Below are 14,133 nucleotides of genomic sequence, written 5' to 3' on the forward strand. Positions count from 1 at the left end.
GGCCTGGAACAACATATACCAAGCCCTGAAAGAAAATGGATGCCAACCAAGAATCTTATACCCAGCAAAACTTACCTTCAAATTTGACGATGAAATAAGATCCTTCCATGATAAACAAAAGCTAAAGGAATTTACAAAAAGAAAGCCAGCATTACAGAACATTCTCAGCAAAATATTCCATGAGGAAGAGATGAAAAACAATGATGCAAATCAGCAACAGGAGGCGCTAGCCTAAAGGAATAGCCAAATAAAGGAGAAACCAAATCATGTCAAAAACAAATATGAGTCAATTGACTGGGAATACAAATCATATCACAATAATAACCCTGAATGTTAATGGCCTGAATTCATCAATCAAAAGACACAGACTGGCAGATTGGATTAAAAAGAAAAATCCAACAATATGCTGCCTGCAAGAGACTCATCTCATAGAAAGAGACACCCATAGACTAAAGGTGAAAGGATGGGGAAAAACATACCATGCACACGGACACAGCAAAAAAGCTGGAGTATCCATCCTCATCTCAGATAATGTGGACTTCAAACCAAAACTAGTCAGAAGGGATAAAGAAGGACATTACATGCTGCTTAAGGGAAGCATAAATCAGCAAGACATAACAATCATAAATATCTATGCCCCGAACATTGGCTCATCCACGTACGTCAAACAAATCCTTCTCAATTCCAGAAATCAAATAGACCACAACACAATAATACTAGGCGATTTTAACACACCTCTCTCACCACTGGATAGATCGTCCAAACAAAAATTGAATAAAGAAACTATAGATCTCAACAACACAATCAGCAATTTAGACTTAACGGACATATATAGAATATACCATCCAACAAAGAATGAATACACTTTCTTCTCAGCAGCACATGGATCCTTCTCTAAAATAGACCATATTTTATGCCACAAAGCTACTGTTAGTAAATACAAGAAGATAGAGATACTACCTTGTACTCTATCAGATCATAATGGATTGAAACTAGAAATAAATGACAGAATAAAAAACAGAAACTTCTCCAATACCTGGAGACTAAATAATACACTATTATATGATGAATGGATAACAGAAGACATCAGGAGGGAAATAAAAAAATTCTTAGAAGTAAATGAGAACAAAGACACATCATATCAAAATCTCTGGAACACTATGAAAGCAGTACTTAGAGGAAGATTTATTTCATGGGGTGCATTCAAAAAAAGAAGTAGAAATCAAATAAACGAGTTAACACTACAGCTCAAAGCACTAGAAAAAGAAGAGCAGACCAATACCAAAAGTAGTAGAAGACAGGAAATAGTTAAAATCAGAGCTGAAATCAACGAAATCGAAACAAAAGAAACAATCGGAAAAATTAATAAAATAAATAGTTGGTTCTTTGAAAAAATAAATAAAATTGATAAACCCTTAGCCACACTAACAAAGAGAAAGAGGGAGAAAACTCAAATTACTAAAATTCGGAATGAACAAGGAAACATCACAACAGACACGAGTGAAATACAAAACATAATTAGAAGCTATTTCGAAAATCTATACTCCAACAAAACAGAAAACCTTGAAGACATCAACAAATTTCTAGAGACATATGAACTACCTAAATTGAACGAGGAGGACATACACAACTTAAATAAACCAATTTCAAGCAATGAAATAGAAGAGGTCATCAAAAGCCTACCAACAAAGAAAAGTCCAGGACCAGATGGGTTCTCAGCCGAGTTCTACAAAACCTTTAAAGAAGAGCTCATTCCAATACTCCTCAAAGTATTCCATGAAATAGAAGAGGAGGGAACCCTCCCAAACTCGTTCTATGAAGCCAATATCACCCTGATACCTAAACCAGACAGAGACACATCAAGGAAAGAAAATTTCAGACCAATATCCTTAATGAACATCGATGCAAAAATTCTCAACAAAATTTTAGCAAATCGCATACAAATATATATTAAAAAGATAGTGCACCACGATCAAGTGGGTTTTATCCCAGGGATGCAAGGTTGGTTCAACATTCGGAAATCAATAAATGTCATTCACCATATCAACAGACTTAAAGTTAAGAATCACATGATTATTTCAATAGATGCAGAAAAAGCATTTGATAAAATACAGCATCCCTTCATGCTCAAAACACTAGAAAAAATTGGGGTAATGGGAACATTCCTAAACATTATAAAGGCCATCTACGCTAAGCCCATGGCTAATATCATTCTAAATGGTGAAAAACTGAAAGCGTTCCCCCTAAAAACTGGAACAAGGCAGGGATGCCCTCTTTCACCGCTTCTATTCAACATCGTCCTTGAGACTCTAGCCAGAGCAATTAGACAAACCAAAGAAATTAAAGGGATACGATTTGGAAAAGAAGAACTCAAACTATCCCTGTTCGCTGATGACATGATTATATATTTAGAGGAACCTGGAAATTCCACCAGAATACTTTTAGAACTCATAAGTGAATTCAGTAAAGTAGCAGGTTACAAGATCAATGCTCATAAATCCAATGCATTTTTATACATAAGTGATGAATCTTCAGAAAGAGAAATTAGGAAAACTACCCCATTCACAATAGCATCGAAAAAAATAAAATACTTGGGAATCAATCTCACAAAAGAGGTGAAAGACCTGTACAATGAGAACTACAGAACTGTAAAGAAAGAAATTCAAGAAAACCTTAGAAGATGGAAAGATCTCCCATGTTCCTGGATAGGCAGAATTAATATCGTCAAAATGGCTATACTACCTAAAGTTCTATACAGATTCAATGCAATTCCAATTAAAATCCCAATGATGTACCTCGCAGAAATAGAGCAAGCAATTATGAAATTCATCTGGAAGAATAAAAAACCTAGAATAGCTAAAGCAATCCTCAGTAGCAAGAGCGAAGCAGGGGGTATTGCAATACCAGATCTTCAACTCTACTACAAAGCAATAGTAACAAAAACGGCATGGTATTGGTACCAAAATAGACAGGTAGATCAATGGTACAGAATAGAGGACATGGACACAAACCCAAATAAATACAATTTTCTCATACTAGACAAAGGTTCCAACAATATGCAATGGAGAAAAGATAGCCTCTTCAACAAATGGTGCTGGGAAAACTGGAAAACTATATGCAATAGAATGAAACTAAACCCCTATCTCTCACCCTACACAAAACTCAACTCAAAATGGATCAAGGACCTCGGAATCAGACCAGAGACCCTGCATCTTATAGAAGAAAAAGTAGGTCCAAATCTTCAACTTGTTGGCTCAGGATCAGATTTCCTTAACAGGACTCCCATAGCACAAGAAATAAAAGCAAGAATAAACAACTGGGATAGATTCAAACTAAAAAGCTTTCTCTCAGCAAAGGAAACTATCAGAAATGTGAAGAGAGAGCCTACAGAGTGGGAGAATATCTTTGCCAACCATACCTCAGATAGAGCGCTAATTTCCAGAATCTATAAAGAACTCAAAAAACTCTACACGAAGAATACAAATAATTCAATCAACAAATGCGCTAAGGAAATGAACAGACACTTCACAGAAGAAGATGTACAAGTAATCACCAGATATGTGAAAAAATGTTCAACATCCCTAGTAATAAGGGAAATGCAAATCAAAACTACCCTAAGATTTCATCTCACCCCAATTAGAATGGCGATTATCAAGAATACAAGCAACAATAGGTGTTGGCGAGGATGTGGTGAAAAAGGAACACTCATACATTGCTGGTGGGGTTGCAAATTAGTGCAACCACTCTGGAAAGCAGTGTGGAGATTCCTCAGAAAGCTTGGAATGGAAACACCATTTGACCCAGCTATCCCACTCCTTGGCCTATACCCAAAGGACTTAAAATCAGCATACTACAGAGATACAGCCACATCAATGTTCATTGCTGCTCAATTCACCATAGCCAGATTGTGGAACCAACCTAGATGCCCTTCAGTTGATGAATGGATAAAGAAACTGTGGCATATTTATACAATGGAATATTACTCCGCAATGAAGAATGATAAAATTATGGCATTTGTAGGCAAATGGTCGAAATTGGAGAATATCATGCTAAATGAGATAAGCCAATCTCAAAAAACTAAAGGACGAATGATCTCGCTGATAAGCGGATGAGGACATATAATGGGGGGTGGGACGGGCTAGCATTAGGTTTAGGGTTAGGTTTAGAGTTAGGCTAAGGAGAGCAGTAAGAATGAAGGAAAGAAGGACTGTGTAGAGGGAAAAGAGGGGTGGGAGGGGTGGGGGGGAGGGGAAAAAATATAATAAACATCATTACCCTATGTAAACGTAAAAAAAAATAAATAAATAAAAAAAAAAAAGAAATTAATGATATGTGGAAATTATGTCACTGAATACCATAAATGCATATTTTTCTAAAGAGAAGTTTATTATTCTATAAGTGGCTTTCCGTTGATATGTTATAGTACATACTACATAATACAATAGATAAATGTAATATTGCATGCTCTGTAATCAAACAGACTTGATTTAAACTCAAGTTTTGCTAATAGTAATGTGACCTTAGGCAAGTTTGAATTTTTCATGCCATTAATTTATCAATTTTTAAAGTGGGAATAATATCATAGGTCTTATCTCAGATAATATGTACCAATCATATGACATAGTGTCTGACACATAAAATAAGGTCAATAAATGAAATTATAATATTGGTTCTGTTGACATTATATTTGTAATACTAACTTCATAATAATTTCATTAATATTAATATTGAACTAAAGAGAATAGCTGATATGTTATCCTTTGCACTTAAAAATGCTATGGTTATTTAATAAAATTCTTACAGGATTAGAGTTATCTCTTGGTGTCCATAACAGGTTGGTTCTTGGACACCCACAGATCACAAAATCCTTGGATGGTTAAGTCCCTTCCATATAATGGTGTGAATTTGCATATAACTTTGTACATTCTTCCAAACACTTTAAATCATCTCTAGATTACTTATAACACCTTATAAAATATAAATGCCATGCAAACAGTCACTTTACTCTATTGTTATACTATATTCTTTAGGGAATAATGATAAGAAAAATACTGTACATTCAGTACAGATACAATTAAAAATTTTTTTGATCTTCTGTTGGCTGAATCCCTGGATGTATAACTAACTCATAGATATGGAGCGTCAACTGTATTTCTAATTTGATTTTAGATGACACAAACTATATGAGTTGTGATAGTTATTTAATTTAGACACAATAAGAAGGGATATTCTACATAAAGTTTGGGCACAATGTTCTGTGGTCAATGTTCAAATATTAACTAAAATCATAACTTCAGTTTCTACTCTGGAAAAAAGGAAGATTGCAAATAGTAATAACAATCTTAATGAGTTGCTATTCTGAAGAATAATACAAGATGAATTACTGTATTTTTGTTATTTTAACCATGACATTAGTAGGATTTAATGCTATGTTTTTTAGTCAGAGTGAAGGAAATGAAAATAAGGTAACTGAATGAAATTTCAACAAAAACATATTAAAACAAGTAGACAAAAGTTCTGAAAAAAATTTTATGAAGGCCTACTTAATAAAATTTATAGTTTATTTCAGAATGAGACAATGCTTAAGCTTGTAACCAGCACAAAAAATAAAAGTGAATCAGATTGTCTATACTTTTCCTTAAAAAAAAAAAAAAAGGCAAAGTTCCATTCCTTTATGTATAACCTTTTTTTTTGTTACATAGTATTCTAAATGATGCTAATATACATAATAGTAAAAATAACTTCAGAATACTATGTTCATTTACATTATTATAATCTTAAGAGATCTATATGAATGAAAATTGAATGCTTTAAAATATTTTCATGATAAAAAGAAACAAAATATTACATACTTTGTTGTATGATTTATAATAAAATGATTATTAACAAACAAAATGTTGAATGCTGCCAACAGAACTGTATGGTGATTTTTAAGAAAGTCTTTTTGGAAAGCTATTAAATACTGCAATCTAGTTAACTTGCATTATTCATGGGTTGGTTGGTAAAATGTTCAGCCAAATGAATGTAACAAAACTTAAAATTGTTGGCTTTTGCCTACCGTACCAAGATCAGCTTTAAGATCTGTTGGCAGACTTAACTTTCTTGATCCTTTAACTGAAACAACAGAAAAAGGAAAAAGGCAGTTGTTAATTATATAAAATTAAAGAGGAGTATGGGAATAGTATGTTTATAGTATAATTATTAATATTTTGATGAACATTACACTAAGTGAACATACATGGAAGCAAATATTGTTCCAGTGTTAGCAGGACTGCCATTCAGCAGTAAATTTTTAATATGCAAACAGAAACATGAAAAAAGCAATTGTTCTTACAATAAATAAGTGAATATTTATATAGTTTCTTTCACATGTGGTGTGAGAAGTAATTTCCTACTTAATTTGGAAAGAACCACAAATTAAGACATGTCTAATAATAAAGAGATATTACAACAAATGGGTAAGATCATATCACAAACAAATGACAATGAAGAGGGGGAAAACTGATGTGCATCTCCTGTACTACATGTAATACATTTTATTATACTGGGCTTTTTTACTCTACTATTTGCTAAAATTCTAAAATTTTGAGTTTTCTATGATAGCTACTATACTGGCAGTATCTACTCAACTACTGGCAGAGTAGATATACAGTAAGTGCTGAATGAATGTTGAACAGTGAAGACCGAAAAGTACCAGTGAATATTATTCTAAGAAAGGCTGAGCAGTTGAAAAAAATATTCAAGTGTTAGAGAGTAAGGGGCAAGTAATATTGGAAATCACATAAGTATTCAGAATTCTTATTAATACTCGTGCCTGGTGGTGGCACTAAGTCTTTTTGAGTGTTTTAAGATCTAAAATATGGGAGCCATAATCAGTTAGTTACTCTTCATAGCTCTAGATGTTAGAACTGAGACAAATTGGTAAATGGTAAGGAAAGTAGGTTGAGTTTGAACACAAAGAGGTTGTTGCAATGTGTCCATGGAAATGCAGCTCTTCAATTTCACTTTTTGCTGCTATCTAAGAAAAAGCATACATACCACCCACATTTCATAATGTTAGCCAAAGAAGAAAAAATGGAAATAGAAACATTTTACTACTCATTGGCTTAGCAATCTGCACAGGAAAGAGAGCTCAAGAATCCTGCCTGCTCAAAGGAATCTTAGAGGTCATGTAGTTCAATATCCTATTAAGTATTTCCCCTACAATATTCTTGACATTCTTCCTGTTTGACTAATTCCATTATAGAAATCTTCAAAGGTATAAAAACATTTTAATTATGATTTTTGAGTCACTAGAATTTCTATAAAATTTCCTTCTATTCTTGCTTAAACTACTTTTCTATATTATTTAACAATCTGTCTCAGTTCAAAACGTTGGAGCAGGAACTGATTCCTGCTCTCACATATCAGCACCTCAAGATGAAATTTGTCTTTTAAGAAGTGTTACAGGGGCTGGGGATATGGCTCAGTTGGTAGAGTGCTTGCCTAGCATGCACAAGGCCCTGGGTTCAATTCCCAGCACCAAGAAAAAAAAAAGAAAAAGTGTAACATGCTACATTGATATCAAGAGGATGGGAGATAACATTCTGAGCAATAACATTTTAACGTTTCATGAATATTAACCAACTGCAGGACTTCTACCTGTGACCCTTCTATAAGCAGCATTTACTGAGGTGTATCTGATTTTCCATACGAGAAGTCATATTATCTTTAGTTGTTCAATTGGATATAAATATGGATATAGATACAGATATGGATAGATATATTACTGCTGGGGTTTTAAAGTGATGATTACATTTTCTCAAGTTAATGTGTTTTTTTTTTTTTGGTCTCCTTTCTTGATTAATTAAAAAATTTCCCTCATAATCTCTGATCTACCAGGAATAGAAATTGATAGTTTTAAGTATAGTAGTGGAAGTATATAGTACTGTTACTTTTTTGCTCTACACAATAGAACTTCCTAAGATTCCATTATCTTTTAAAGAGTGATCTCACATATTTGATTCATAATGATAAAAATCTCAAGTCATATTGTGTAGTCTCATGTAGAATTTTTTTAATCATTCACACCTTGAATAACTTCCTATCTTGGCTCACAGAAAGTAACACAGCAAATTGTATCAAACATCTAGCTGGGGTCAGGGAATATTGTTTTTAGCACAAATTAGACTTAATGATAGTTTGTTTTCTTTTGATCCTAGTCCTGTAAGATTCTGGATACATTGTCAGGAAATTATTATTATTTTAACATACTGTAACATTTTTTGAAAATAAAAAATTAAAGGAAAGAAAAGTAATCAAATTATTCACTAAAAAGTTGAATTTTATTCCATGTAAATCAAATCTCAATAAATCTGACTTTTAAAAAATTCAAAGGAAAGCATCCCCACAGATAGGATTAATCACTTACCTAATCACATCTATCAACTTATGACTTACCTAGAAATTATAAAGATGACATGAGCAACCAAAGATAATGCAAATGAGGGAAAGGACTGGCTTACAGTAAAATACAAATTAATATTATCTATAAACTCAGGCCTAAAGATCAGATGAAACCAAGCTCCACAATACCACCAGATTATGAACCTTTGCAAAACTATCCATATCTATTCGTATATTCATGCCTCACAAATTTAGGTTCTATTAGACTAAGGAGGCAGGGTAAACTGATGGCTTACATAGCCTGTGCCAGGATGAGGCCATATGCACGCCCGAAATATGAACAGAACTTCAGACATTATAATATAATTTTGCCTAGGTGGCTTCATGTGTCTTGATTTTATCATGTCCTTCAATTACTTTTTGCTAACATCAAATTTAATTCAAAGACAACAGATAGTACAGTTTAGTTCATCAGAAGGATGTCATACTAGCTTCAAATAAGTCTTAATCAGATCCTTGGTTCTACACCTGAATAAAAATTTTAGGAATGGGCTACTAGTTTAATGGGAAAACACAAAAATAGAAGTTACAAGTTTCTAGTTCAAAGTTGCTGATAGTTGTTTCTTAACTGAATTTATTTTTTATCTTCAGTGGAAGGATTTTTACTTTGTTATGGCTAAGTTACAACTAATATTTGGAAGTCTAGAATGGTGTAGGCCATGGGTGTTCACCACTGCTTTTATAATAACCACTCTGCCATGTATTATTGAACATCTATGTTCTGGGTCCTAGCAAGCATTTAAGGTTAAGCAATGTGCTAAAGTTATGATAATAGAATGACAGAAAATGACTGACTGAGGTCATTTTTTCTGTCACAGTCATGTCCCCTTAACTAAGCGACACAGTTTTCATGACATAGAAGACACCACCTATATGGTCCAGCTATCTTCTTTAAAATAAATAAATTTAATTTTAAATGAAAAGTAGTTTGATTAAAATGTTTGATTAAAATTTAATTATGTGTGAGTTGATTTATGGATTAATCAATCAACTGGTTGAAATACAGTAATAAATTTCATTTGTCTCTATCTTCACTAACCCAGAACAAATAGAGCAAAAACATCAGTAGCATATACAGGCAAAATTAAAAAATACAGGGGATCACCATGCCAGGGTGGAGCCCTGAAAGGACTACATGCCTCTAATTTTGTTGCCATTCCTCTTCTTTTAAAAACTTTTTTCCAAAGTAGCTAAGATAAAGCTGGGCAAAGAGATATTGTCATCTGAATTTGCCCCAGCACAGACATGTTAGTGTCATGATTCTACCATTATCTTAAAATATATACTTCTATTTAGACAGTGTTAATGAATCAATGATTATATCAGTGATTATGAAACTTTAATTTGATATCTATTCTTAGTTATAAACTCCCAGAGATAAATGAGTTTTTCAATTCATGTTTTTAAAAACATACAACACAAAGCTTAGTAATTTGAGACCAAACAATCAGAGGACCTTGAAGAATAAATATTTGGATTCAGACTAAGTCATTATTACAGGGTAAACTTGGGCAAGTTATAGAATTTTTCCCTTAAGCAATTTTTCCACCTATCTAAAATGAGAACAATATCAACCTTTTGGGGTTGTTGTAAGGATTAAATAAGATAATAGGCATGAAAAATACCTTGTTTGTTCTAAATATAGATTATAATTTTTAGCAGTGTTTAATGAATCTAAAATGTGATAATATTGATTATATGAGCTATAAAAAACTAAAAATGATTTTCAAAATCAATTTTTCCTAGAACTTATGTGGTAAGCTATTTTCTGCTGATGTTTCATGCAAAATATTTTTCTTAAATTCTTATGAATTTGTTAAAAAATTGTCTCTTCATAACTCAATAACTTCTTTCTCATGGCACAGATATTATTTAATTGTAAATAGTTTTTTTTAATTCTCATAATTCTTTTTCTCATTTGATGAATGAATATCAGGAAAAAATGGGCTTTATAATAAATGTAACTATCTTTGAATTCTACCTCTAATCACTTAAAATCTCTGAGTTTTAGTTTTCTCATCAAAGGTATATCCAAGGTGTTGTATTACAAAAACAAAAGGAAATTACTATTTGTGAAAATTGTGAATAACATTTATCTATATTTTCCTTGGCTACTGTTTTCTTATAGGATTGATGAAACCATTCAGATTTAGAGTGGGAAAAAAAAAAGCAAAATTCTACATAACATTTCAAAATCTTTCACAAAAGCTTTAAGATCTTCTACTTTACACATTGTGTAATCATCATCTCTGTTTTTAACAACTGCTTCAGGTAATTTGTCTACATTTACCATGAAAGACTGTTTTCAGAAAAACAAATGAGAAAATCTTGAGAAAAAATTTAAAATTTAAAAAATGTATTAAAAATTTATAAAATTGTGGAGGTACAAATATTTTATTTGTTCATAAAAAGTTTTTCACCTTCACCTGGCAAGTGATGTACTTGATTCCTCTGTCTCACAGCTGGAATGTCATTCCTATAAAAGCCTGCTGCTGCCTCAGGAATTCTGGTAGCAAGTCCTAAAGAAGGGAACACAGAACTATTGGCACATAATTTCTTAGTGAAATTTCAAGTGAATCAATAATTTTTATCTTAAAGGTGAATTTCATAGTAACTACATGGACAGGTCTCTGTTTTGTTCCTTTATCTAAAATAAACATAGGTACTGAACACAACAGAGGACTGTTTGGAGGGAAGAACAAAAACTCTTTGAAGGAAGTAGTGGGATGTTAGCCACAAAGAATTGTCCAGAAGGAACATTCAAACTTGACTGTAAGATCCAGCTCTTGCCTATGCCCAACAACATAGCTGGGTACTCTGTTGTTGGTATTCTGTGATGCTAACTCTTTTGATATTTTAATGTAGATAAATATTTCTGTTACCCCCAGTCTTCATTTGAACTTGGTAGCAGAATAAGGCTATTGTAGATTAGACTGTGAGAACTATAAGAGTGGATGACTTAAAGGTATTAGCATGTCAGGGCCTGATGCTAGCCTAGAAAATGATGTTCCTCTGGGATAAGGATTAGAATAAAAGATCCACATTCTGGGACAACACAACACAGTTGAAGGTCAGGTGAATTTTAGCTCTGTCTAAAACAGTGGCTATTTTCTTTAAGTAATTGAATTTCTGTGTCTAGCAAGCAGAACTAGGGCTCAATGTTAATACCTGTTCACCATCTTGGAAGGCAATTTTTTACAGAACACAAATTGTACAACATGACTTCATGAGTGAAAAAGGATTGCATAGCCTAGAAAAGTATTAGCAAGTTTTATAATTATTAGTGCAACACTTACATTGGCAAAGAGATGGCAAATTTCATTTGTGATAAAGTATATTTATTTTTTCATTAATTGATCCTAGTGTGTAGCATAATGCCTAACTATAGAAACTGAAAATTATTTGTTGAATACTTGAGTAAATGAATAAATAATATGAAAGCAGTATGTTATCCAGAAAGCTGAGCATCTCAGCATTCTACTTGGCTCATTGGATTCTTTAAGTTCCCAAGCTAGTTTCTGTTCTTTTATTATCCTTAAGGGAATAACTAATAGTCTGAACCTTCACTTTATATTACTTATAGTTCATTGGAGTGTTAAAGAGTTTCATATCCAGATGGAAAATCAGAGCTATAAAATGACTCTTGGTTCCTGGCTTCCCTAATTCCCAACTTCTCTTATTCAGAAACACTTGCATCAGGTTGTCACCAGTTTTTAGCAGATTCAAAGGGGTGGAGGGCTAAGATCCCTAAAAAGATATGAATAAAGGAGGTTAAATACTGAAAAGAATAATTTAAAAATATTTCATAGGCAATGGTTCTCAAGTGGTACAGAGACAAGAAGCATTAACATCAACTGGGATCTTGCTAGAAATACAAAATCTCAGGCCTCACCCAGATCTACTGAATATAAGTCTCTGGCACTCAGTCAACTATCTCTGTTTTAACACTCTTCACCTGAGCGTGATGCAGGCTTTAGTTTGAAACCCACTGCACTAGAGGGAAAAAAAATCTAAAAAGAAAGAAAGAGAAGGCAAGAAGAGTATTGGCCCTTTAGTGCTGTTTATACCTCAAAAAAGATACAAACATAACAATTGCCATTGTCAGTATTAAAGTGATAAGTGAATGTATCACTGTACATCAATTCTGCCCCCAAGTAACATAATAAAAAAGTAGTCAAAACTTCCTGCTTTGAAGCAATCTTCTTGATTGCATGCAAAGTCCCTCTGAGTCTGTCTTTAAAAGAAAGTGTGGTGGTGGTGATGTTTCCAGATCTCCTCTGATCCTAGAAGAAACATCACAGGCAGAGGGCTAAAAGCAGGATGTCACCAAAAAAATCACAGCAATTACAATAATTAATTATGAAATACAGAAAGCCTTATCTCTAAAACTAGAAACAAGAAAAAGATGTTGCTAACACTACATCTATTCAATATTTCATGAAGGTCCTAGCTAATATTCTCTTTAGAAGAAAAAAAAGAACTGTTGTTTTCACTGGGGACATCACTGGATACACAGGTAATATAAAAGAATTCACAAACTATTAGAATTTAAAAATTAATTTACCAAATTTGCTAGATGCAAGCTAAACAAAAATTAATTGCATTTTCATATTTTAGCCACAATTAGAAAAAGAAATAAAAATAACGTAATGGAAGTAAAATAAAATACAAGGAATAAATATAATGAAAGGTATGCAAGATCTCTACAAAGAAACTAAAAATATTACTGAGACAATATAAAGAAACAAAAATGTGATAACAGAAAGCAAAGTTCAACATTTTTCACTGTGTTAATTATGTATGCCCAGTTCATTTATATATCCAGTAAAATTGCAATCAAAATTCAAGTATGTTTAAGTGCAAATTGATAAATTCATTCTAAAAAATCTAGATTAGTGACAACAATCTTAAAAAACAACTACAAAAATAAAACTGTAGAAACTATATTCTCAGCAATGTTTGTAGAGCTACAATATTTAATAAAGGCTTGAATAAAGGATAGATAAACATGCCAATAGAACAGAACATGAAGCCTAAACATAAAGACAGAAACAGACAGACATACACAACACACACACACCCCACATTTTAAAGTCCACAAATTTGTAGCAAAAATTTCACTTTAGTGCAGTAAGGAAACTGGTAACTTCCTCAAAAATGGTGAAGGTTGGATAGTTAAATGGTAAAAATGAACTTTGACTCCTTCTTCACGTTATACACGGAAATAAACTCCAAATGGAACTCAAACTTAGATGCAAAAGGTAAAAAAAAAAATATGGCTCTTCAGAAAAGACAATATGGAAGAAACACCTTCATGATCTTGGATTGGAAAAGATTCTCTTTAAACAAAACAAAGCACTAACAATAAAAGAAAACTCTTGTAAATTATCATTAAATGTACATTAGCATTACAATAGCAGTTTTAAGAGAGGGAAAGGCAAGTCATAGAGTGGGAGAAGATATTTTGAATTATATATATCTAACAAAAGACTTATACATAGTGTGTGCATGTGTGCACACATATGCACATGCACACACACACACTTCTTTTGAATCAATCAGTAAAGTTTACAACTCTATAACAATGAGCAAAATAAATATCTTATAAGCAAGGGTATTAATAGTCAATACATATGAAAAATTCCATCAAAATTATTAGACACCAAGAAAATGCAATCCAAATTAATT

At 32.6% G+C, this 14,133-nt stretch overlaps 1 protein-coding gene across 11 annotated transcripts in view; it reads right to left on the reverse strand.

The window, feature by feature from the left end:
* Positions 1–14,133, reverse strand: part of Stxbp5l (syntaxin binding protein 5L) — a 424,978-nt gene that overhangs the window by 65,770 nt on the left and 345,075 nt on the right. For 4 of the 11 annotated variants that reach the window (XM_047563358.1, XM_047563353.1, XM_047563354.1 and 1 more), the window contains 2 exons: positions 10,866–10,964; positions 6,064–6,114 (listed from right to left, as the gene is read on the reverse strand). The exons of 5 other annotated variants lie outside the window; for them this stretch is intronic. In XM_047563358.1, the coding sequence (XP_047419314.1) occupies positions 6,064–6,114; positions 10,866–10,964 (150 nt within the window). The remainder of the gene's footprint in view (positions 1–6,063; positions 6,115–10,865; positions 10,965–14,133) is intronic. 2 more of the 11 variants (XM_047563356.1, XM_047563357.1) reach the window with 2 other exon arrangements.

Source organism: Sciurus carolinensis, chromosome 9, assembly GCF_902686445.1.
Source record: "Sciurus carolinensis chromosome 9, mSciCar1.2, whole genome shotgun sequence".
NCBI lineage: Eukaryota > Metazoa > Chordata > Mammalia > Rodentia > Sciuridae > Sciurus > Sciurus carolinensis.